Source organism: Balaenoptera acutorostrata, chromosome 14 (assembly GCF_949987535.1).
Source record: "Balaenoptera acutorostrata chromosome 14, mBalAcu1.1, whole genome shotgun sequence".
NCBI classification, from domain to species: Eukaryota; Metazoa; Chordata; class Mammalia; order Artiodactyla; family Balaenopteridae; genus Balaenoptera; species Balaenoptera acutorostrata.
In genome coordinates this window covers 6589189-6615682 of record NC_080077.1, presented here as the reverse complement: position 1 = coordinate 6615682, position 26494 = coordinate 6589189, and the positions used below count along the sequence as shown (strand labels likewise).

Below are 26494 nucleotides of genomic sequence, written 5' to 3'. Positions count from 1 at the left end.
AGTTTTATTCAAAATTGCCAACAGTTGGAAGCAACATGACATCCTTCAGTAGGTGAATGGATGATTAACTGACATTCAGACAACAGAATATTGTCAGTGTTAAAAAGAAATAAGCTGCGAAGCTATGAAGACATGGAGGAACCTTAAATGCATGTCACTGAGTGAAAGAAGCCAACCTGAGATGCCTACATACTGTATGATTCCAACGATATGACAGTCTGGAAAAGGCAAAACTATGAAGGCAATAAGAAGTTCGGTGGTTGAGATGGAAGGTAGGGCACAGAAAAATTTTAGGGCAATGAAAATACTCTATATGATAACAGAATCATTGACATGTCATTATATATTTGTCTAAATTCATAGAATATACAGCACCGGCAGTGAACCATAAGGTAAACCATGGACTTTGGGTGATTACGATATGTCAGTACAGGTTCAACCTTGGCAAAAAATGTACCATTCTGGTGAGGATGTTGATAATGGGGGAAGCTACACATGCATGGGGACAGGAAGTATATATGAAATCTCTGTACCTTCCTTTCAATTCTGTTATAAACCTAAAACTGTCTTTAAAATTCTTACCTTGCACTAGTATGATAAGGAGTATACAGAAAAAATATTTACAGGTAAATTAACACTATCCTCTGGTCAATCTATTGTGTGGTTAATTATGTCTAATTTGACTAACGATGTATGATTGGTACACATATGAAAATAAATAAAATAAACATGGACATTTACAATCTAAAATGGTGCAAGCTTCCTCTGGAAATAAACTTGGCAACATGCATCAAGAACTTTAAACCTGTCCATTCCACTGCCCTCCTGTTCCAATTCCTTTGCCTGTGTTCTTAGATTCAAAGCATGCAATAATTTCTGGAAAAGGGTATGGAGTTCAGTGTTACTTACTAATAGGGAAATGACTAAATAAAGTAAAATATTCCCATATGATGGAATCTTAGGTACCTATAAAAATGTGTTTTCATGGAATATTCCATGGCAGGGAAATATTATCACGCTATCATGTTAAATGGAAAAAGCCACATACAAAACTCTATATACAATACAATTACATATAGCACACACACACGCATATGTACATATACACACACACACACACGCACCATACAGACATGCAAATGTTCAGGCATACTCAAGATACTGGAAAGAATTAAACCAAAATCTTTTTAACCATGAGGATAAAATTTCTAACACTTTAAGTTAATTATTTCTAAAACCAAAAATAAAGCATTAACAGGAAAACACAACAATCAGCAAAATACAAATGCAGAATATTGGGGTGTCCTCATGCAGGCTTTAATGACATCCCTATGCATGAATCTGTCAAGGAGAAATAGTCATTTTCTCTAACCTACAGAGAGGGCATTCCTCTGCTGCCTGATATGAGAAGGGGCCTTATTCAATCAAGTGGTTAGTTATACATACACACTTAAATCTAACTGTGTATGTATAGTAGCTGTGTATGAATACAGTAGCTTTTATTTATAAAATCCCCAAAAAATAATGACAGGAAAATTTTTCTTGCAAGAGACAATATTATTTTTCCAGCAATTGTCTCCTTGTGTATCTGGGAGGTGGTTCATTTCCTTAGAAAGATGTTGTGAGTTGTTAATATAAAGGTCACAGCTTAAGAGCAGGAAACACAGAGGCAATGCTCCTAGTAAGATAATATGATCAACACTACATATTTTAATGCCATCTTTATCAACTTTAATGGAAGGTTCTAAAATACTGGCTGGTGGGCTGCCTTCTGACTTATAGAAAAATGTTTCGGATTTCTCATTTGAAAACTTAAAAAGTGACTTGAATTACCTATTGTTTTCAGAGACGTTGAGAAAGCCAGATGTTGAGAGCAACAGTGTTTTCAGATTCTTACCTGATGTCCGTACATGTTATGCAGGTGATGTCTCGACTATTTGTTGTGATCAGGTTCAAAGCTACTGATGTTTCCTTGTCAGAGGTCGGGTGTGCTCCACATTTAAAGAAAAATTCCTGAAAGAATGAGAAATACGATCACAGACATGGAATCCGGCTGGCCATTTCCCCCTCTAAACATTTTCACAGTAAAGAATCTCTTCAGGAGGAGGAGAGATCTATCATTAGGCGTGAGTCTGAAATAAATCAACATCAACTCTTTTGAGGGAAACTAATGCCCTTGTGCCAAACTATTCAACAAGTCCTCTTTTTAGAAGGATACACTTGTCTGCTAGTCTTTTCTTCTTTTTCTCCTTCAGCCAGGTTGCTGGGGGAACACTCTGTGTGTACCCCTAGCTCACCTCTCAGTGAGAAGTGAGTCTGGTAAAATAACACAGTATGGATGCAGGAGGAAGCCTGAAATAGCATCTCGAAAATGGGGAAGAGGAGACCCTGAGCCACAAAATGATTTGCCCAAAGTCAGACAATCAGAGGTGAATCCAGGAAGTAACCCAGGCTTCTTAAAGGGAAACTCAGTGCTTTTTCTACAGGATCACCGCACAGTTGGTCAGTTAGCAGCAAGAATATAGCGCAGGGTAAGAAATATAGCCATCTCAACTACTGATAAGCATGCAAATACTGCAGACTTATGGAGGAGCAGAGTGTGCCCCTCCCCTCGTTCTGCCCCCTTTGGCATCCCAGAATTCCCTGGGAGTCTCACCTGCCCACCCCCTGCCAGGCAGCTAGGAATGTTCTAAACCCGCACCTCTTTCCTTCTTAGTTCACTTCCCAGCCCTGTCCTGCCACACACTCCTTTACCTTAGCTTGTGGGATCGTAGTTCCCCAAGCAGGGACTGAACCCTGGCCCTCAGCAGTGACAGTGTGAAGTCTTAACCTCTGACCACCAGGGAATTCCCAAGATACATCTTTTTGATTGATAATATTCTCCCTTCTCAAACAAAATATTTTTTTGTTTTTCTTATTTTTTCCTTCTGTTATTTCTGTATTTTTCACGTACCCCTTTTCCCTCTCACACACCAAAGTGTTTGACAGATAAGTACTCTGCTTCTTGTCAAACAGTCTGTACACCTTCCATGGTAATAACATCCATGAAGCTAAATTGTGTGCCACTGCAAAACTTCTGTACAAATGTAACACTGGAGGACAGAAGAACCCTTGCATATACACTTAATCCTCAGCTCCATTTGTGTATAACTACTGGGATATAGAAAGTATTTTCCCTTTAAACACTAGACCTGGTGTCAGCAAACTTTTATTAAAGCACCATATATTAAATGTCTTCAGCTTTGCGGGCCATATGGTCTTTGTTGCACTGCTCGACTCTGCATTGTTGTCTAAAAGCAGCCATGGACCATGTGCAAATGAATGGATGTGGCTGTGTCCTAATAAAACTTTATTTACAAAAACATGTGGCAAATTGGATTTTGCCTGCAGGCATACATTGTCCAACCAAAAGACCCTGAGATATTCGTGGAATGTCTTATTCACATTTGTATCCTAACAGTATACAGGACAAGCATTAGATATATTTTCTTAAATTAAAAAAAAAATCAATAGATTTACTTAATAAATGCTACCAGTGTTTCTTTATACATCTGACACCACCGCTCTTAATCTGTCCTTCCCCTGCTTGTAACCAAACTAACCTCCTCCTCTTCTGACCTGAGACACAGTGAGCCACACCTGTGGGTGTCAAAGTCCAATGGGCATCAGAATCACCCAGGAGGCTTGTTAAACTAGACATCGCTGGACCCGCCCCAGATGTTCTGACACGGGGCCAAAGATTTGCATTTCCAACAAGTTGCCAGGTGATGCTGTGACTACTGCTCTGCGGACCACACTTGAGAACCACTGAGTTACAGCAACATTAGCGGTAAGGGGGGTAAACTCTACTTATTCTTTCGGAAGACAGCGGCTGTAGCAGACCTCGCTTATCACATGTGAAAATAATATCACGTCTCAGGGAAAATATGTTACTCTTAAAAATCTGGAGTGTGCAGAGAAATGTCCTTAAGCCAGGAGTTTGGAACCCAGGCTATTCTTAAGAACAAGTGTCTCATCAATTCCAGATGGTATAGCTGCTAGTTAGCCAGAACCCATCCTACCTGGGGCAAGTGACAGAGTAGCCAACCCGCCAGCCTGCAGTCCTCAGCCCCGAAGATGAGGGTGTGCCAACAGTCCTGCTATGATGGGTGGGGTGTGCAGTGCAGCTGTTGGGAGCCCGTCAGGCGTGTCTGTAAAGTCCCACGTGGCTTCCCTTGAAGCAGCATGGAAATCATACTGATTGTTTTTGTTTTCTCTTTTAACATGGAATGCCGCCCTTTTCACTCAATTTTTTTGAAATGATATACATCCTTTAAAGGTCAGTTCAAGGGTATTATGAAAAAGAGTTAAGGCAAACCTTGACTATCAAAACAAGATGTCTGGAGGACGTGACTGATCCTTGTGAAATACACAGAGCTAGCTGTGACTGCTTTTTGCAGATATGAAAAAAATGCTCACTCATAACGAAAAGTAATTCCTCCAAAATAGCTGAGTTGGCTGGACTATTGAGAAGGTATTTCATATACAGATAAATAGATAGTATTTATATTTTTTCTTAGCTTGCAGAAAGCTACTGGTAGACATTCAGCTAACAAATCACAAACTGCTCTAACACCAGCTGAAACTCAGTCAAATAAGAGCCAAAATCCTTTTTGATGGAGGTAGGGATTTTACAAACAATGGTATAATAAGTTACAAATGTTTGGAAAATTCCAGTAATTCATGTGGCGTGATAGAATTAAAATACAAATTACCAACTCTGTATATTAAATATGTATCAATCATCAGTGAATTTCCGTGCCTTCTCCACCAGTTTTTATGAAAGGAGGTTCTTTTCTAGTGCTAGAGTAGCAAAACTGGTGGAGGGTCCGAGATTTTGCCCAGCTTGGCAGGTTAGCCTGCCACCGTCTCAGGGATGCTGGCAGAAGACATGAGACAAAAAAAACTGCATGGCTCAGAGCCCAGGCAGAATGAAGTATGGACATCATGATTATGTCAGTTTCTCTGCATCCCAACTCCCAGGAGATGAAGTGGCCAGGCCAAGCTAGCTGGGGGGTTTCTGCATCACAGCTGAGGACCCTGTGCTTAGGGAACCCAGATCTTTTATAAGGATCTGTAAGCCAACTTTCCCTTTGTCCTGAAGGGAGACACTGTCTTTATTACACTGAACAATAAGCAGGTCCACCTTTTACTCTAGGGAGAGATACTATCGTTACTTTCCAGGTCGTTTGCTATACAATTTCCTTGAAAAGATTATCCAGAAAAAAGGGTAGTTAGTGCTCCCTCACAAGTTGTGCAGAAATTTGAGAGAACCCTGGAGAAGTGTCTCCCAATAGTAATAACACCTTTTCCCACAGACTAATCAGCAGAACTATCTGATCATTTCCTGTCCTACACAATCAATGGGTTAGCATTTTCAAAATCTTTCTGATATTTGCAGGCTGCATTCAAAACACACAAACAATAAAGCAAAACAAAACAGAAGCAAGAAGAACCTTGTTGAAAAATTCTACCTTGGGTATTTCGACTTGCTTATGTAGAGTTGTCATCTCACACACAGCTGCATGGTTCTTTTGGAGTAATCGTCTATGAATTCTGCTTTTCTATGATGTTTTTCTCTTGATTGTTCAGATTAAAAAATCAAGGATGCCAAAGCCAGAAGAATCTTCTAGCCAGAGTCTAAGCAGTGTGGTCAGAAAGCTGACACCACCGTGAGAGCTGGTCATCAGGAGCATGACGCCATCTGATCCCCACAAGGACCTAGGAAACAGCTCAATCTGGGCCAGATGACAGCGGTTGTGCCCCAGGGCCTGGCTGCTTGAGGTGGCATTACTCTAGTTCCGGTGGGTGCCGGGTTTGACAAGCAAAGTTACTTCTATATCACCAGGGATATAGTCCCTTATGGGTGCAGAAGAGAAAACTTCTTGTTCATTGCGGGGAGGGACATCTGTCAATTCTAGTGAAGGAAATATAGGATCCTTATGTGGGTAAATAAAGAATCTCAAAGGGACCCACCCATCTTTCACAAATGCCATCTCACAGGTAAAATCAGCTACAAAAAAACAAGAAAGAAAACCAAACAAATCAAGTCCCATTAACTTAAATGAATTCCTCCACCTAACCAGGAGATGTAGTTCCCACTGGCTGGCTCACTTCATTTGGATCCATATACTCAGTTCCAGGAAACCCTAATTAGCTATGGAGCTAAAATCTATGACAGTAATTGGCCAGGTTTTTTTTTTTCCTCAAATGATAGTACGAACTATTTTAAAAAATGAAAAAAAAATAATCCCAGAGTAAGACCTTAAAAAATGTGCTTGGGTTTACAATGTGACCCTGTTAAATGCTATTTAGTACTACAAGGTGCTTTTCACCTTATTAATACTAAAGAGAAAATCCAAAATACAACAGAGTTATATTCTTTAAGTTCTTAGAAACATACTCATATTTTTGCCGTTTCTGTGAACAAGGCTACGATTCTTTCCTTCCATTCTCGCTGAGGCCTCATATTTTATCATAACCCACCTATCCTTTCCTTTCAGATCTTAGAGGCCTAGCCCGCTAGCTGAATGACGCCCATTAAAAAGCAATGTTATACGAAGGGAAAGACCTGTGAACAGTTCAATTCAACTGTTGGAAGCTACCTCTTTCTCCTCATTCCACTCTGCTACCTGACTCAAGACACTGCCAGTGTTTCTAACAGACAAAGGGGAAAATGAAAAGTATGGAAACGAATAAATAAACCAGCAAAATCTGAATTGGATTAATACCAAGAACCCAATTTATAAAAACTTATAGAATCAGAAGCTAATCGTCAACTCTAAACACAAATTAATATGTTCCAAATTTCTATAAAAATAACTTACAACTACCATCTGGCAAGCCCTGCTTGTCTCAAACACAATCTAGTTTCATAAACCTGAAAAAACAGCAGTGAGACCTGACTTCTTCCCTCATGAAACTTCAAACAACTTTCATCGAACTTCTTAAAGTTAACAATTTTAATAGATATTAACAATTACATGTTTTCTAAATAAAAATTTTGTCTCTCTTTACAAAGAGTTAAATCCCATGTTAGTCTCCAACTCCTTCTTAGTTAATATCCCCCAAAGGCAACGTATCTTTCTTTTGGTAAAATAAAAGGGACACACAATTTTCACTAGAAGGTTGCAGTGGATCTACGGTTTGTACTAAAGAAGTAACTGGCCATTTGCATGGGTCAGGGTCAAGTTAGGGAAGCAGGGCCCATACCAGTTAGTTCAGTTGAGAGAATTTAATGCTGACTGAGGTCTAGTTGCAAAGGTGGTGGAAACTCAGAAGAACTAAACCAGGGCAAGAAGCTCCTTGCCATTAGCAGCATTAGCGCAGGGTGATCTAATCACCGGGGACTGGGGGATGGGGGTAGGTGGGCGGATGGATAAGATGCAGCCCCTGCCAAAGACCCTTCCCGAAGAGAAAGGGAGAAACATCCCAGCTCTGCCCTCTCTCCGCCCTCTTATCTCCCTCCAGGCTGTGCTTGGGGAAAGCCCGCCTGAAGCAAGGAGAGGGGGTCTGCCTGTTCAGTCCACGTGCCAGCAGAGGGAGGAAGGGCAGGTGCATCTGAACGCCACCAGCACGTGCTGGTGCACCGTCAGGAGGCAAAGCCAAGTCAGAAGTCTTCAACATTCACTGCTTGTTAGTGGGGACATATTCTAACTAGTCTCCAGAAAAGGAAAAATGATACATTCAGATATGGTTCTGTAAAATGCATTAAATAAAGATACATAAATATTTACACTAAATAATAAACCTGTCAAAAGATTACCCACCCAAATTTTCAACTAACAGGGACTGAGGACACAGGGGCATTGTTATTTATGAGAAAACTAGTAATAAGCATCTTACATCCCTATCAAAGAGTCCTCACGGTTACCAAGTTACAACAGACAAACTGTCACTTAGAATCAATCTAAATGTCTCTCATGAGCCTAGAAATTCTGTCCGTAGTATCCTCAGTCCATCTCTCCTCAGCCTGCCCCCTCCAAGAGCTCCCCACTTGGTTATCTGCAGGTTCTTTTGTAAGATGCAACCGCTAGTTTTAAGTCTCATTATCCATTCAGAAATCTCATTATTAATGTGAATATGATAGTTTTAATTTTCCCTAAGCTAAAACATGACAAATGAGCATAATTACCATACTCTCTGCCTGGCACATAAGAAAAACCTGTAAATGAGCCATGCCACGACCTGCGCATCTGTGCCTTATTATTAGCGAATCTCAGTTTTCATGCTGATGTGTTGACTCCCTTTGTATTATGTAAATCCAGGAAATAATTATATAAGCTTGGATATAAAATAACTATGCAACTTGTTAGGTTGTATAAGACTTGTAGACTTTGCTAATTTAACAATGCCGGTTGTAAAGTTAGGTCACACCTACGTAAACAAATAAAATCTCGAAAGTTTACGAGTCTGCTATCATGTTCAATGATAAGTTTGTTTTCTCTTAATAAGATGTTAATAAAGCCTCTAGATGATGTGCAAAGTTTATCAGGAGAAAGAAAATCAACATGCTCCCACAAAAAGCAAAACCACGTCAGATCTTTGCTGAGAAGGTCAGTTGCTGACTGTAAGCATCACAACCACTGCCAAAACCTTACGGAAGGCCTTCCGCTTCCTCCAAGGCTGCCCGTCCTTCGGTTAACAACAAATAAATAGATGATATGCATATAAAGAAGCACACACAAGTGCACAGGCATGTAAACACACCAGACATGCAACGTGCCAAGCCAAGCCATTCTAAGCAGGAAAAAGTCTTAGATGTGAAGTCAGCAGGCACACAGCTCTCTCATCTCACCACTGCGTCAGGTCCAATGGCACAGCCATTTTCATATCAATACAGCTATTGTTATATTCCAAAAGAATTTTAAAAATTTTATCTTATTACCAAAGTTAAAAGTATAAGCCAGGTCTGCTACCTAGTCCAATGTATAAAATTTTTTTAAAAAATGAAATTCTAAAATCCAAAAGGCGAGGGGGAGCTTCAAGATGGCGGAAGAGTAAGACGCAGATATCACCTTCCTCCCCACAGATACATCACAAATACATCTGCATGTGGAACAACTCCTACAGAACACCTACTGAACGCTGGCAGAAGACCTCAGACTTCCCAAAAGGCAAGAAACTCCCCACGTACCTGGGTAGGGCAAAAGAAAAAAGAAATAACAGAGACAAAAGAATAGGGACGGGACCTGCACCAGTGGGAGGGAGCCGTGAAGGAGGAAAGGTTTCCACACACTAGGAAGGCCCTTCGCGGGTGGAGACTGCGGGTGGCGGAGGGGGGGAGCTTCGGAGCCACGGAGGAGAGCGCGGCCACAGGGGTGAGGAGGGCAGAGCAGAGAGATTCCCGCACGGAGGAGCGGCGCCGAGCAGCACTCACCAGCCGGAGAGGCTTGTCTGCTCCCCCGCCGGGGCAGGCGGGGCTGGGAGCTGAGGCTTGGGCTTCGGTCGGATGCAGGGAGAGGACTGGGGTTGGTGGCGTGCACACAGCCCGAAGGGGTTAGTGCGCCACGGCTAGCCGGGAGGGGGTCCGGGAAAAGTCTGCAGCTGCCGAAGAGGCAAGAGACTTTTTCTTGCTGCTTTGTTTCCTGGGGCGCGAGGACAGGGGATTCAGAGCGCCGCTTAAACGAGCTCCAGAGACCAGCGCGGACCCCAGAGACAGGCATGAGACGCTAAGGCTGCTGCCGCCGCCACCAGGAAGCCTGTGTGTGAGCACAGGTCACTCTCCACACCGCCCCTCCCGGGAGCCGGTGCAGCCCGCCACTGCCAGGCTCCCGTGATCCAGGAACAACTTCCCCGGGAGAACGCACGGCGCGCCTCAGGCTGGTGCAACGTCACGCCGGCCTCTGACGCTGCAGGCTCGCCCCGCCTCCTCTGTACCGCTCCCTCCCCGCGGCCTGGGTGAGCCAGAGCCCCCGAAGCAGCTGCTCCTTTAACCCCGTCCTGTCTGGGCGGGGAACAGACGCCCTCAGGCGACCTACACGCAGAGGCGGGTCCAAATCCAAAGCTGAACCCCAGGAGCTGTGCGAACAGGGAAGAGAAGGGGAAATCTCTCCCAGCAGCCTCCGGAGCAGCGGATTAAAGCTCCACAGTCAACGTGATGTGCCTGCATCTGTGGAATACCTGAATAGACAACGAATCAGCCCAAATTCAGGAGGGGGACTCTGGGAGCAACGATATATATATTTCTTTCCCTTTTTCTCTTTTTCTGAGTGTGTATGTGTATGCTTCTGTGTGTGATTTTGTCTGTATAGCTTGGCTTTTACCATTTGTCCTAGGGTTCTGTCTGTTGTTTTGTTTGTTTGTTTTGTTTTTTACTAAAAAAAATTTTTTTTCCTAATAATTATTTTTTAATTTAATAACTTCATTTTATTTTATTTTATTTTATATTCTTCTTTCTTTCTTTTTTTTCTCCCCTTTATTCTGAGCCATGTGGATAACAGGCACTTGGTGCTCCAGCCAGGCATCAGGGCTGTCACTGAGGTGGGAGAGCCAAGATCAGGACAGTGGTCCACAAAAGACCTCCCAGCTCCACATAATATCAAACGGTGAAAATCTCCCAGAGATCTCCATCTCAATGCCAAGACCCAGCTCCACTCAACAACCAGCAAGCTACAGTGCTGGACACCCTATGCCAAACAACTAGCAAGACAGGAACACAACCCCATCCATTAGCACAGAGGCTGCCTAAAATCATAATAAGGCCACAGACACCCTAAAACACACCACCAGACGTGGACCTGCCCTCCAGAAAGACAAGATCCAGCCTCATCCACCAGAACACAGGCACTAGTCCCCTCCACCAGGAAGCCTACTCAACCCACTGAACCAACCTTAGCCACTGGGGACAGACACCAAAATAATGGACACTACGAACCTGCAGCCTGCAAAAAGGAGACCCCAAATACAGTAAGTTAAGCAAAATGAGAAGACAGAGAAACACAGCAGCAGATGAAGGAGCAAGGCAAAAACCCACCAGACCTAACAAATGAAGAGGAAATAGGCAGTCTCCCTGAAAAAGAATTCAGAATAATGATAGTAAAGATGATCCAAAATTATGGAAATAGAATGGAGAAAATACAAGACATGTTTAACAAGGACCTAGAAGAACTAAAGAGCAAACAAACAGTGATGAACCACAAAATAAATGAAATTAAAAGTTCTCTAGAAGGGATCAACAGCAGAATAACTGAGGCAGAAGAACGGATAAGTGACCTGGAAGACAAAATATTGGAAATAACTACTGCAGAGCAGAATAAAGAAAAAAGAATGAAAGGAATTGAGGACAGTCTTATAGACCTCTGGGACAACATTAAACGCACCAACATTCGAATTATAGGGGTCCCAGAGACTGAACCAGGAAGAAATAGAAAATATGAACAGACCAATCACAGGCACTGAAATTGAAACTGTGACTAAAAATCTCCCAACAAACAAAAGCCCAGGACCAGATGGCTTCACAGGCGAATTCTATCAAACATTTAGAGAAGAGCTAACACCTATCCTTCTCAAACTCTTCCAAAATATAGCAGAGGAAGGAACACTCCCAAACTCATTCTACGAGGCCACCATCATCTGATACCAAAACCAGACAAAGATGTCACAAAGAAAGAAAACTACAGACCAATATCACTGATGAACATAGATGTAAAAATCCTCAACAAAATACTAGCAAACAGAATCCAACAGCACATTAAAAGGATCATACATTATGATCAAGTGGGGTTTATCCCAGGAATGCAAGGATTCTTCAATATATGCAATCAATCAATGTGATACACCATATTAACAATTTGAAGGAGAAAAACCATATGATTATCTCAATAGATGCAGAGAAAGCTTTCGACAAAATTCAACACCCATTTATGATAAAAGCCCTGCAGAAAGTAGGCATAGAGGGAACTTTCCTCAACATAATAAAGGCCATATATGACAAACCCACAGCCAACATCATCCTCAATGGTGAAAAACTGAAACTATTTCCAGTAAGGTCAGGAAGAAGATAAGGTTGCCCACTCTCACCAGTATTATTCAACATAGTTTTGGAATTTTTAGCCACAGCAATCAGAGATGAAAAAGAAATAAAAGGAATCCAAATTGGAAAAGAAGAAGTAAAGCTGTCACTGTTTGCAGATGACATGATACTATACATAGAGAATCCTAAAGATGCTACCAGAAAACTACTAGAGCTAATCAATGAATTTGGTAAAGTTGCAGGACACAAAATTAATGTACAGAAATCTCTTGCATTCCTATACACTAATGATTAAAAATCTGAAAGAGAAATTAAGGAAACACTCCCATTTACCATTGCAACAAAAAAGAATAAAATACCTAGGAATAAACCTACTAAGGAGACAAAAGACCTGTATGCAGAAAATTTTAAGACACTGATGAAAGAAATTAAACTTGATAGAAATAGATGGAGAGATATACCATGTTCTTGGATTGGAAGATTCAACATTGTGAAAATGACTATACTACCCAAAGCAATCTACAGATTCAAGGCAATCCCTATAAAACTACCACTGGCATTTTTCACAGAACTAGAACAAAAAATTTCATAATTTGTATGGAAACACAAAAGGCCCCGAGTAGCCAAAGCAATCTTGAGAACGAAAAACGGAGCTGAAGGAATCAGGCTCCCTGACTTGACTATACTACAAAGCTTCAGTAATCAGGACAGTATGGTACTGGCACAAAAACAGAAATATAGATCAATGGAACAGGATAGAAAGCCCAGAGATAAACCCATGCACATATGGTCACCTTATCTTTGATAAAGGAGGCAAGAATATACAGTGGAGAAAAGACAGCCTCTTTAATAAGTGGTGCTAGGAAAAGTGGACAGCTACATGTAAAAGAATGAAATTAGAACACTCCCTAACACCATACACAAAAATAAACTCAAAGTGGATTAAAGACCTAAATGTAAGGCCAGACACCATCAAACTCTTAGAGGAAAACATAGGAAGAACACTCTATGACATAAATCACAGCAAGATCCTTTTTGGCCCACCTCCTAGAGAAATGGAAATAAAAACAAAAATAAACAAATGGGACCTAATGAAACTTAAAAGCTTTTGCACATCACAGGAAACCATAAACAAGACGAAAAGACAACCCTCAGAATGGGCAAAAATATTTGCCAATGAAGTGACTGACAAAGGATTAATCTCCAAAACATACAAGCAACTCATGCAGCTCAATATCAAAAAAATAAACAACCCAATCCAAAAATGGGCAGTAGACCTAAATAGACATTTCTCCAAAGAAGATATACAGATTGCCAACAAACACATGAAAGAATGCTCAACATCATTAATCATTAGAGAAATGCAAATCAAAACTACAATGAGGTATCACCTCACACCGGTCAGAATGGCCATCATCAAAAAATCTACAAACAATAAATGCTGGAGAGGGTGTGGAGAAAAGGGAACTCTCTTGCACTGTTGGTGGGAATGTAAATTGATACAGCCACTATGAAGAACAGTATGGAAGTTCCTTAAAAACCTAAAAATAGAACTACCATATGACCCAGCAATCCCACTACTGGGCATATACCCTGAGAAAACCGTAATTCAAAAAGAGTCATGTACCAAAATGTTCATTGCAGCTTTATTTACAATAGCCAGGACATGGAAGCAACCTAAGTGTCCATCATCGGATGAATGGATAAAGAAGATGTGGCACATACATACAATGGAATATTACTCAGCCATAAAAAGGAACGAAACTGAGTCGTTTGTAGTGAGGTGGATGGACTTAGAGTCTGTCATACAGAGTGAAGTAAGTCAGAAAGAGAAAAACAAATACCGTATGCTAACGCAGATATATGGAATCTAAAAAAAAAAAAGAAAAATGGTCATGAAGAACCTAGGGGCAAGATGGGAATAAAGACACAGACCTACTAGAGAATGGACTTGAGGATATGGGGAGGGGGAGGGGTAAGCTGGGACAAAGTGAGAGAGTGGCATGGACATATATACACTACCAAACATAAAATAGTTAGCTAGTGGGAAGCAGCCGCATAGCACAGGGAGATGAGCTCAGTGGTTTGTGACCACCTAGAGGGGTGGGATAGGGAGGGGCGGAGGGAGGGAGATGCAAGAGAGAAGAGATATGGGGACATACGTATATGTATAACTGATTCACTTTGTCATAAGCAGAAACTAATACAGCAGTGTGAAGCAGTTATAGTCCAAGAAAGATGTTAAAAAAAAAAAAATCCAAAAGGCTCTGAAAACACAAAAATTTTTTTTTTCTAAACTTGGCATTAAAATTTATTTATGGCAAAACCTGACTTGAACTGGCATGGCATTATTTCTGGTCTATATTTATCCAGCCTAGTGTGACTATTCATGCTTCTCACTGCAAAATTACTATTTTTTAAAAAATGACAGGGTGTAGACATTCCTGGAGATATTTCAGTTAAAACGTATGAACTGCAGAATATTTCTAATATCGAAAAATTTCTAAATTTAAAACACTTCTGGCCCCCAGGGTAGTAGATAAGTGATTACAATTCTGCAACATAAAATTGTCTTAAATTCTTACTAATCCAGCAGGATGATCCTTGAAGTTCTAGACACAGCCTTGTATGTGAATCGCTACAATGGCACCTTTAGTTCAGTCCAAATGAATAATTTTAGTCTACTTGAAATATGTACATAAATAAATCCATGCGCACTTCCTACATTTCCCTTTACGCCGGACATAAACAGTTTTAAAACATTTAATGCCACATCCCTTCAAGAAGTCTAACTTCAAAACAAAAGCTACAAATACAATGATTATCTTCCCCTCTACACCTGGACTGTAAGTTCTTCAGTGTGCCTTGACAAGGGCTTATTCAAATGTAATACTACTCAGTCATAATTGACTATTTATAATTTACAAATAAAAGGGGGACTTGTTGAAGGAAACATATCAAATGATTCCTGAAGAGCAAACTAGAAGGTTTGGGGTCATTACTGACGCTTATAAAGTGCATGAGTTTACGGAAATGTCTTTGTTCAGGCGGGAAAAAACAATCCTCATTCTCAGCTCAGGCAGCTGCTCAGACACCCTCAGACCCTGTTCCTCCCCTTCTCCTCCTCAGCCCGGGGTGAACTGGCATCTCTGGCTTCACAACATCCCTCCACTTGCAGCCACAGCGCGAGAACCTGTCCAAGAATGAAGCCAGTGCTCAGAAAGGAACAGGGACAAGAGATGGAGAGGCAGAGCCCATGACCGCATTCGTGTCCTGGATTTAGCTATGCCTGTGGCCCAGTTAATTAGTTTATTTACGTCCACCTCAAGAAATAACCATGCTTCTGGGGATTTTTCCCCCCAGTGTTTACTCATTCAGAAACAAGTGTGATATTTTCTCCTTGCTCAGCCCTCAACTAGAAGCTGAGGATACAAAGGTAAACAAAATCCCTGCAAGAGTCCATAAGCCTGAAGGATAACGAGACACATCAACAAATATTTAAACAAAATTAAAACATGGTAAATACCTTCCAGACACCTGAACACTCATCTGGGCAGGGGCGAGAGAACAATGAGCAGCTTATGGGAGAACGGAAGGCTCAGCTTTGAAGGGATAGTTCAAGTGGGTTTTAAACGGTCAGAGTTTGCCAGGTGGAGATGGTAGAGAAGAGAGCTCGGGAGCAAAGGTGCGTGAGAACTTGTGCTGGGGGATCAGACTCGCTGGAGCCTGGGACGCCTGGGCAGGGGAATGATGGGAAATCTGTAAATTTTCTGTGCACATAAACATTGGCCACAGCCCGTCAAACTCATGCTAGTGCTTTGAGAACCTGAAATGTGCTGCTTATGTGACTCTTCACTGTCACTCTTCAACGACAGAAAGGTGTGACAGCCAAGAATAGGAACCACGACTATTTCCTTGTCACCAATTTTGAACGATCATCTTTTCGAAACAGCTGTTTGATTTTAACTTAGCAGTGCATGTAAACTTCCAAGACAAATTTCCACATTATCTTTCAGACTGGAAAACAAGGATTTTCTTTTTCCTTTATTATCTTGGAGAAAGCTTTCACCCCAATGGTTGTGCCCTAGATAATACATCACTGCAGAATTCTGAGAGCAAACGCTTTGACTACGGTTGTTACTATGTCTCAGCTTGTGCATAATCATCGTGCTCTTAACATTCCTTAAAGGCCCTTGACTCCAATCTTTCTGGAACTTAAGGACAGCTTTCAAAGTTGTATTTGTTCCATAGCGTATTGTGAGCTGAGAGGCACCTAATGGCCAGAGAACACAGCTTTTCCTGACATCTAACTTATTCTCAGGAATTACTAGCCATTTCAGGAGAATCTGGTTAATTACTTAAACACACTACAGCAGTTAGTCTTCTTTACCAAGGTCTGACGTTCAGTTGACTAGTTAGTTGCTCCAGCATGGCCCTAACTTGCCCTGGATTTCCATCACCATTCCAATAATGTCTAATAATGTTAGCTTCCCTCTAACCACAGTACAACAGCAGCTACTTGTGTGATGTCATCTGCTCAGTGTAAAAGTTGAGCATATCTTTTCTTTCAATTTTGTAGCCTAGCCAGACAACAAAAGACAATATTCATTATTCTAACTGTGCTTTATTTCCTTTAGAAGCTAAAGGTTTCATAAGCTCTCATAATGTGTCAGCTTGAAGGAACATAATGGCATCACAGCATCTGCTAGTTTCATGTTTAAGCAAAGCTTTCCCGCTTCTGTTCTCTGATAAATAAAATGCGATGTTAAAATATTTTGTTCTTAACAGAATGTTTCCTTTGTAATTTTGATTACTTGAGTCAACCTTCAAGAGAGGATACATAAACAAGTATCTGTTAGCTGATAATAATCTGCAAGAAACTGAGGAGACGGGTCATAATTTTGAAAATTTACAATGACTCACCATCCCTAGATGAACTGTGTTCCTACCATTTTCTAGGCAATCTCTAGAAGTTGGCAGTTATTTCATGTTTGCTTCTAAATGTGCAAAAAACTTACTCCAATCAACAATGGTAAATAATGTAAAGGAACTAGTTAATCATATTTTCCTGGTTCTTTATCCGCCAGATTAAGCACAGGGGCCTGAGCAAGGCTTCTGAAGCCTTTCCAGCACTCACCTGTCTCACCACCTTTCCCTCCACATTGCTTTCCCGGTCCTGCTAGAAGGACCTTTTCTTGTCACCCAGAAGGCTGCACTCTCTCTCGTTCTGGTTCCTTGCACAAGATTTCCTGCTACCTGGACTGTCTTCCTTCTCCCACTCATTTCAAACCCCCAAGTGTCTTTCATGCCTCAGCTTACTTGTCACCAGCTCCTGAAGCCTTCCTGATTTCCCAGGGCTGGGTGAGAGCTATTTCCACGTTATCTTCTGTTTCTATCCTGCTCTGTGTTTAGTGCCTTCGGAGCCCTTACCTGTGGGACTGAGAGCACCTGCTTGTCTAGTGGACTCATCACAGGGCAAATGAATTGAGGGCATTTCACGCTGGTGCCTGGCACAGGACCTGGTACACTGTAGGTGTCAGAGTGGTCGAAAGAATGAGCTCTCCCAGCGTATTTGTAGAACAAGAAAGAAGGGTGCAGAAGAACTCTCTTGGGCCTGGGGACATGCTCTGGGGAAAGTGATGGACAGGAAATTCTGAATCACAGCCTTCTGTATTCCTGGGAATTGTGTCCGTTCCTCTATCTTTGCTGGCCTGTGCCTTCCTCTGAGCTTTTATTGCTGCTGTGGTTCCCGCTGTTGAATCTACTGTGCTGCTTGTTAGGGAAACTGCCCCCAACCCCTGGATCCAGTGGTGGCAGAATGATGCTGTCACTTTTCTCTCATAGCCAGAGGCTGAGAAATGCAGCCACTGCAACTTCAAAGTGTCCAGTCTAGATGTGGAAAGTGCAAGAGAAACATACTTTTGTGTAGCAATAATTCACAGAATGATAACATAACTTGCTTTTGGCTACAAGCAAAGAGAGATATGGAACAATAAAAAAAAAGCCTAGCTTTAAAACATTTTAAATGACTTTAGACTTGGAATCTAAACTCTTTTTTCCCCTCGAAAGCCCTTGTTTCCTTGGCAAGTAGGATTTAAAGCTTCTTTTTATTCCTGTTTTCTTTATTGCAGGCAGCACAAGCAACCATAAACACTCCACTCAAGACAAAAGTGGGCAAAGGCAAGTCCTTTATATACTTTAATAGTTTCCTGCATTCTTTGCATTTATTTTATTTCCTCATTATAAAAGGAAAAAAATAAAGTACAATTCGTAAATTTACCTATGAACTATATACATACAGGAAAACTAAGATGAATAGAATTCGGAAATAAATATTACAGAGTGATTTTTTTTTTTTTATTAAGACAAGTTTTTAGAAGAGTTTTAGGTTAACAGCAAAACTGAAGGGAAGGTACAGGGATTTATCCTATTCTCCCAACCCCCTACATGCACAGCCTACCTATTATCAAAGTCCCCCAAGAGAGTAGTACATTTTTCACAGTGATGAACCTATATTGACATAACCACACAAAGTCCACAGTTCATATTATGGTTCACTTTTTGTGTTGCACATTCTACAGGTTTGGACAAAAGTGTAATGACATGTATCCATCATTACAGTATTTTACAGATTTTCACTACCCTAAAAATCCTCTGTGCTCCAACAATTCATCCCTCTTCCATCTCCCAAGCCCTGATAGCTACTGATTTTATTTTATTCTCCATAGTTTTGCCTTTTCCAGAATGTCATATCGTTGGAATCATACAGTATGTAGGCTTCTCAGATTGGCTTCCTTCACTTAGTTATATGCACATAAGGTTCTTCCAGGTCTTTTCATGGCTTGACACCTCATTTCCTTTTAGCGCTGAGTAACATTCCATTGTCTGGATGAACCAGTTTATCCATTGACCTACTGAAGGACATCTCGGTTCCTTCCATGTTTTGGCAGTTTTGAATAAAGCTGCTATAAACACCCATGTGCAGATTTTTGTGTGGACATAAATTTTCCAACTCCCTTAGGTAAATACCAAAGAATGTGATTGCTGGATCATATGGTAAGAGTTTTGTGAGAAACCGCCAAACTATCTTTCAAAGTGGCTGTACCATTTTCTTTTTCCACCAGCAATGAATGACAGTTCCTGTTGCTCCACACCCTCTCCAGCATTTGGTGTTGTCAATATTTGAGATTTTGATCATTCTAATAGATGTGTAGTGGTATCTCATCGTTGCTTTCATTTGTGTTTCCCTGATGACATATGATGTGGAGCATATTTTTATACGCTTATTTACCATCTGTATGTCTCCTTTGGTGACGTGTCTGTTAAAGTCTTTGGCACATTTTTAAATTAGGTTGTTTTCTTTTTGTTGAATTTTAAGGATTTTTGGTGTATTTTGGGTAAATCCTTTATTGGATGTGTGTTTTGCAATTATTTTCTCTCAGTCTGTGGTTTATCTTCTCATAACCTTGACATTGTAGAGCAAAAGTTTTGTAGAGCAAAAGTTTTGAATTTTAATGAGGTCCAGCTTATCAATTATTTCTTTCATGGATTGTGCCTTTGATGTTGTATCTAAAACATTGTGCCATGCCCAAGGTCATCTAGGTTTTCTCCTATGTTATCTTCTAAGAGTTCTATGGTCTTGTGCTTTACCTGTAGATCTATGATGCATTTTGAGTTAATTTTTGTGAAGGGTGTAAGGTCTGTGCCTAGGTCCATTTTTTAGCACGTAGATATCCAGTTTTTCAGCATTGTTTGTTGAAAAGACTCTCTTTGCTCCATTGTATTGTCCTTTGCTCTTTTGTCAAAGATCAATTGACTATACTTATGGGGTTTATTTGGGGGTTCTCTATTCTGTTCCACTGGTCTGTTTGTCTGTTCTTGCACAATACTACACTGTCTTGATTGCTGCGGCTTCATCAGAAGTCTTGAAGTCAGGCAGTGTCTGTCCTCCAACTTTGTTCTTCTCTTTCAATATTGTATTGGTTATTCGGGTCTTCTTCTTCTTCACCTAAACTTTAGAATCAGTTTGTTGATATCTGTAAAATAACCTGCTGGGATTTTGATTGGAATTGCATTGCAAGTATAGATCAAGTTGGGAAGAACTTACATCCTGACAATATTGAGTCTTCCTATCCACAAACATGGAATATCTTCCCATTTACTCTTACTTCTTTGATTTCAATCATCAGGGTTTTATAGTTTTCCTCATATAGGTTTTATACACATTTTGATAGATTTATACGTGAATATTTGTTTTGAGATGCAAACGTAAGTGGTATTGTGCTTTTAATATCAAATTCCACTTGTTCATTGTTGTTATATAGGAAAGTGATGGACTTTTATTAACCTTTTATCCCACAACCTGCTATAATCACTTATTAGTTCCAGGAGTATTTGGTTTTATTTTTTTCTGATTCTTTTGAATTTTCTGCATAGATGATCATGTCATCTTTGTACAAAGACAGTTTTATTTCTTCCTTCCCAATCTGTAAACCTTTATTTACTTTTCTTGCCTTGTTGTGTTAGCAAGCTCTTCCAGTATGATGCTGAAAAGCAGTAGTGAGAAGGAATTCCTTACCTTATATCTTAACTTAGCAGGAAAGCTTCTAGTTTCTCTATATCAGGTATGACACAGTATTTTCTCTATGTCAGCATAACAAATTACAAATGCAAGAAGTAAAAACCCAATCAGCCATTCTCCTTATGGAATATATATAGATGTGTGTAGGCATGTATGTTTTATAAATATGTATATTTCTCATTGACTGGTCAATTTAAAAGTCAAATAAATTTATACTATCTATCTTTCATAGTAAGTAAAACAATAAAGAAAAAATCAAACCTTTTAAGTCATGAGAGTACCATTAAAATAACGTATGTTAATGTTTATACATTTATCGCAGTTGTTTTGAGAAATGCAGGTTATGTTGGAGGAACAAAGATGAAGAACAGTCTCATTCCTGAGACTGCAGAGTTGAGTAGGAAGGAGATGTGTAAAAATAAACATGCAAACAAACAAAATAAGGGATTGTGGGGAAATATCAGTGTGACCCTCTTTATCTCTTAAGTAGGCTTGTCATTAAGCCTATTTAATTCTCAGAGAAGGCATCTGTGCATGGTTTGTGTGTGAGGGGAAAGTTTCCAGGGCAGTTCTAGGCCACTGCCAGGGGGGACCAGGCAGCAGATCCCCCTCCGCATCCGTGCAGGAGAGACTCCTCCTGATGATGGCTGGTAGCCCTGGGGTCAGTTATACCCTTGGGAAGAATTTTTTTTTTTTAATCTAAAGAAAATTCTTAAGGAAATATAACTGGGGCACAATAAAGTGTTTTAATCAGGTTTAGATGTAATTTGAGAACATAATTTAAGAATTTAAAATTTCAATTAAAAACAAACAAATGAAAGAAATGTATACTGCTCCAAGAGTGAAGGCAGAGAAAAACTATTAATAAAATGGAAATCATGAGTGAAAAGATCAGAGCCATGAATGTGAAAATTAGTACATCAATATGCAAATCATAAACAGAGAGAAGAATTAAAGAAATAACACAAAAGATCTTCTGTGAGCTAAAGCACTGACATTTGTAAGCTACCCAAACAAATCCAAACCATAGAATAAGATAAAACAACATCCTAATTCACATGAAGAAACTAGTGTACATTGATTTGAAAGGCCAATAAAGCTACCAGAAAAGTAATACAATATATTGATTTACTCATGAATGATGCAAAAATTCAAAATATATTTCCGACAAATTAATACTAGCATTGTAGTAAAATATGAATACACCTTGAACATTTGTTTATTTATTTAGCAAGTATTTACTGAGCATCATCTCTGTGCCGGATATTATTCTAGGTGCCAAAGATACAATGATAAACAAAACAGTCATAGTATAAACATTCTAGGATGAGGAAAAGACCATAAACAAACAAATGAATATGTGATATACTTCCAGACAGTGAGGACTGCAATAAGAAACTAAGGTAGGAACGATGTATTTCGAAGTGCAAGGATGCAACAACCTTAACAAATTTGTCAATTTAATTCATACTATCCAAACTTAAAGGAGATATATGTGATTAGGTCAATGGTAAACCCAAATCACTTGATCAAAATCAGAAGCCATTCCTAAAAATCCTGTATAAAATAAGAAGAAAATTCAGCTACACTAACATGAAAAATAGTATTCAGCTACCATAAATTTAATAAAGTCATCTGTCAAAAGAAAATCATTTCAACTAGATGAAAATGCTCACTAGTACTAGTATTATCCATGGTTGAAAAAGAAAAGAAAACAGAACACACATCATCAATGTTAAAAAAAAATGACAAATTTATCTTTATTCTAGATGACATGATGACATACCTAAAAAACTCAAGACTCTATTAAAAGTTATGAAAATTAATGATAAAATTTTGTTATTGGATAAATACAAAGTATACAGTAAAAATTAATTGATTTTCCCTGTATTAGGAAAATTCAGTTAGAAAATAGAAAAAAATCCCTTTCCTAATATCGACAAAAGCCATAAAATAATGGTACATTTATTCAACAAGAAAGGCAAAGGATTTATTACAAGTATTTAAAATAAAGACTTGAGTAAATGAAGAGGCAGATTCCTGAATGTAAAGGTTATTATCAATGAAAAAATAGTGCTAGAATTTATATATACTTTTGGTTCAAGTCACATTGGAATCCTAGGTGGAATTATTTTGGTGGAAGAGAAGAAGATTGGCACAAAGATTTTTATTTTTTTATTTTTTATTTTTTGGTCATTTTTTAAAAAACATCTTTATTGGAGTATAATTGCTTCACAATGTTGTGTTAGTTTCACAAAGATTTTTTGAAAAATAAAGGTGTGAGAATCTACATTTTTGTATAATGAGAGTGAGGGTAACACCTAGGAGGTGTTACAACTTATTAAGCTATATAATATAATAATATACTATAATAGCCAAAGAAACGTAGTATTTGCGTAGAAATACATAAATAGGCCAATGGAACAGAATAGAGAACCTAGAAATATCTGTAAATATATATGCAACTTATATGACAAAGCTGGCATTTCCATTCAGTGGGACAAAGATGGGTTATTTGCAAATGGTGTGGGTATAACTGAATAGCTAATACTTGGAGTGAATAAGTGGTCAGCCATTATTAAAGAAAAGAATTCCAGATGGATTAAATATCTAAATATGAAAACAAACAACAAAAAGTTTAATAAATATTAAATGGAAAAAATTGTTGGAAATTCATATAAATTGCAATGTGAGCCGTGGGGAGAGCTTCTTTGGAAAAATATAAATGAAGTCTCCTTGTATAAAGAAAATGCTCTGAATTTCAAAACTTTCTGCAATGCAAAAAGACTAAAATGTTTATACAACACATACTAGACAAAGGGTTAATATACCTACTCTTAAAAAATATTTCTGCCAATTACATTAGAAAATAGCAAACAGTCCAATTCAATACCAAATAGAATATGAGATGTCAAATCTAGGAAGAGAAAATGCAAAAAGAGTAATAACATGAAAAGATGCTTACCATTACTGGTGGTCAGAAAAATGCGAATTAAGAACAAGGACATAAAAAAAAAAAAAAAAAGAACAAGGACATGCCATTTTCACACTTGACTTTAACACACACTCACTAGCACTAGCATTCAATGCTAGTGAGTGTGTGTTAAATGAGAACATTGTGTGAGAGGGTGGGAAATGCCTCAACTTCTCTGGAAAATCATCATAGCAGTTTGGATGAAAATTTTAAATGTACATATTGTTTTATCCAGTTATTTTGATTCACAAAAATAATAGTACCGATGTATAAAAATTTACTCATCGGGATTTTACTTCAGTATAGTGTGTTGGACAGAAAAAAAGAACCCATCAAGAGCAGATTTGTTCAATATTTATGTTATGGAATATTATGAAGCTCTTAAAATGAATGTTTGATCTATATACATGTATTGATCTTAAAAGTTTTATAGGAACTGCTATTATGTGAAAAAAGTTATGGTGAAATAAATATAGTATCATTACCATTTCAAGAAAGAGAATTAAAACACCCATACAAATATGCTTGCTTTTTAAAATGAGCACAGAAAAATGTATAGAAGAATACAGAGAAAAAAAAAGTTCACATTAATCATCTTGGGGGAATGAAACTGGGAGAACAGAGAAAACAATTTATTTTCTTTACATGTTTCTTGTTGTTTAAATTGTTACAAAGGGCATGCACTCTTTGAAAATAAAGTACTCAAAAGAAAGACAAGTGATATTGATAATAGCAACAAAGCAAAGACAAACTGATGGGCACTAGACCAGAGGATGAATTTTGGAGATTATTGAAGGGTAGAAAATCAGGGGGAACACGGCAGAAGACCAAGCTGGCTGGGGAGCCAGAGGTTAGATCAGAAAGGACGTTGCACCCTCAGGGGGATAGGTGGCTTCATCCTGAAGGGAATGGGCAGCCTGTGAATGATTTTAAGCAGGCAGGTGATATGATCAGGTTAGAAATAATGCATACACTGCCTAGTTAGAGAATACACACAAAAGAACACTTCCTAACCCTCCCTTCGGAGCTAGAGGTCTTCTGCTCAGCTGGGATATTCAGTAAAAGACTTCCCTGAGTGTATGGAAACACCAACCCCAATCTGGTTACCTGATCTTTAGTATATGACTCAAACTAAAGGTTCCCATGCGCTTTATCAAGCCACTGGTGGGTACTTTACTTTAGACCACATTTATTATCTTTTCGGCTGATAAGCCAAAATGTGGTTGATTGATCAAAAATAATATTATAATTTCTAACAGTGCTCCAAACTTACTGAATTTTATTTGTCCTTATCTACTTTTCTCTGATTTATAGCTCCTCTTAATAATCAAATTTATATGTACTTGGTGTAAGTAATATTTGGTTAATTATATGAAGGATAGAAGATTCTTAGTAAATCTTTCAATCTGTTATAAATTTTAGAAGTTACATTAATATATATAACTATTTATGTACTTTTATGTTTACACAGTTAACAATACTATTCAGCATTAGATAGTATGTGTGAAGGGCAAATTGTAAGTATATAAAACAACCGCCATCCAGAATGTCTTTTGCTTGGGATTTCATATATCAAGCATTAGCCTAGAGGAGATGTTTATGGTTAGGTTATAAAATTTTCTGGGAAAAAAGTTGTTTATAATGAACATGGAGAAAGCACCTAAATCATCATACTTTAAAAGGAAGTCACACTGAAAACAACCCAACCACAAAACGTGCCCCTGATATTGTACTCAGATCAGCAGGTAACTCACAACTGAAATGACCCATAAATCTTTACAACCTAGTCTACTTCTGTATATATAAAAGAGTAGGCTTCAATTTAAGTTCATGAACAACACCAAGTGCGTACAATGAAATACCTACTAAACTGAGATCTAGGTGACCAACATGTATAACACAGTATTCTATTTCATAGACATATCCCATTCTCTCTGTTGGTGCATTAAATTAGATGAAGTTCTTCTCCTTATATACAGAGATCTATGTACTTATTAATTATAGTGACTTCTGCAAAAAAACTATTTCTATACTGCAGTAGAAGCCTAGGAAAACATTAATTTTATGTTACTCAGGGGGTATATACTACAATCTTCTACTTAGAACAGGAGGTATAAAAACCAGGCATCTGGGTTCTGTTGCTAACTTTTCTGGACTGCTAGAGGCTTTATCTAAGCCATTCGACCTAACCAGCTATAATTTACCACTATAATATACCATTCAGTATCAGCCAGCTAGTTGGCATACCTCAAGGCATTGTAGTAGAAGACTGATGGGTGTTATTTCCATTATACTTTTCAAATCAGTTGGGTCAATCAGTCTATTCAGAACACATTGAGTTATGTCAGGCACCTACTGTTTTGTTGCTGCTGTGGGCTCTTCTTCCTTACCCCACTCGTGTAAATCTAGATTCTTTTCAGAAAGCTGGCAATTACTTAGGCTTATACTGCTGACTGAGACACCATTCCCAAACCAAAATATATATGTAAGTAACCTCAAGATGGACAGTTCTGTCAATAATTTTTGGCTACAAACATTTTTTTTTCCATCACAAACACCTGGTGCTCAGTGAATACATCATTACCTGGCTGGTTATAAATAAGCCCATCTGTGCAAAAATGGCCAAGTGCCAGCTCAGAGTTGGCCAGATCTGTGTCTTCAAACATGGGTGCCAGGCAATGATGAGCTTTGATGACCTTCATAACCCTATGAAAGCAAGAGAGCTGCTTTCATAAAAAATAAAAAATGTTTTATATGAGACAATAATGTGGAGATACAGAAAACACATATTATGAAATAAAATATAAAAACTACATTTATATGGTAATTATAAAGCACTTTTAAGATATTATTTCATCTTGTCTTTTCTTTATGAGGCTTTTAGAAAGTATGATTTTTACCAGTTTAGATTTAGTGGGGAAATAAT

The 26494-nt window shown here is 38.9% G+C and overlaps 1 protein-coding gene across 4 annotated transcripts in view; it reads right to left on the bottom strand.

Moving 5' to 3' along the window:
- Positions 1-26494, bottom strand: part of PRKN (parkin RBR E3 ubiquitin protein ligase) — a 1291417-nt gene that overhangs the window by 578541 nt on the left and 686382 nt on the right. For all 4 annotated transcript variants that reach the window (XM_007186087.2, XM_007186088.2, XM_028167433.2 and 1 more), the window contains exon 6: positions 1898-2013. In XM_007186087.2, coding sequence (XP_007186149.2) covers positions 1898-2013 — 116 coding nt within the window. The remainder of the gene's footprint in view (positions 1-1897; positions 2014-26494) is intronic.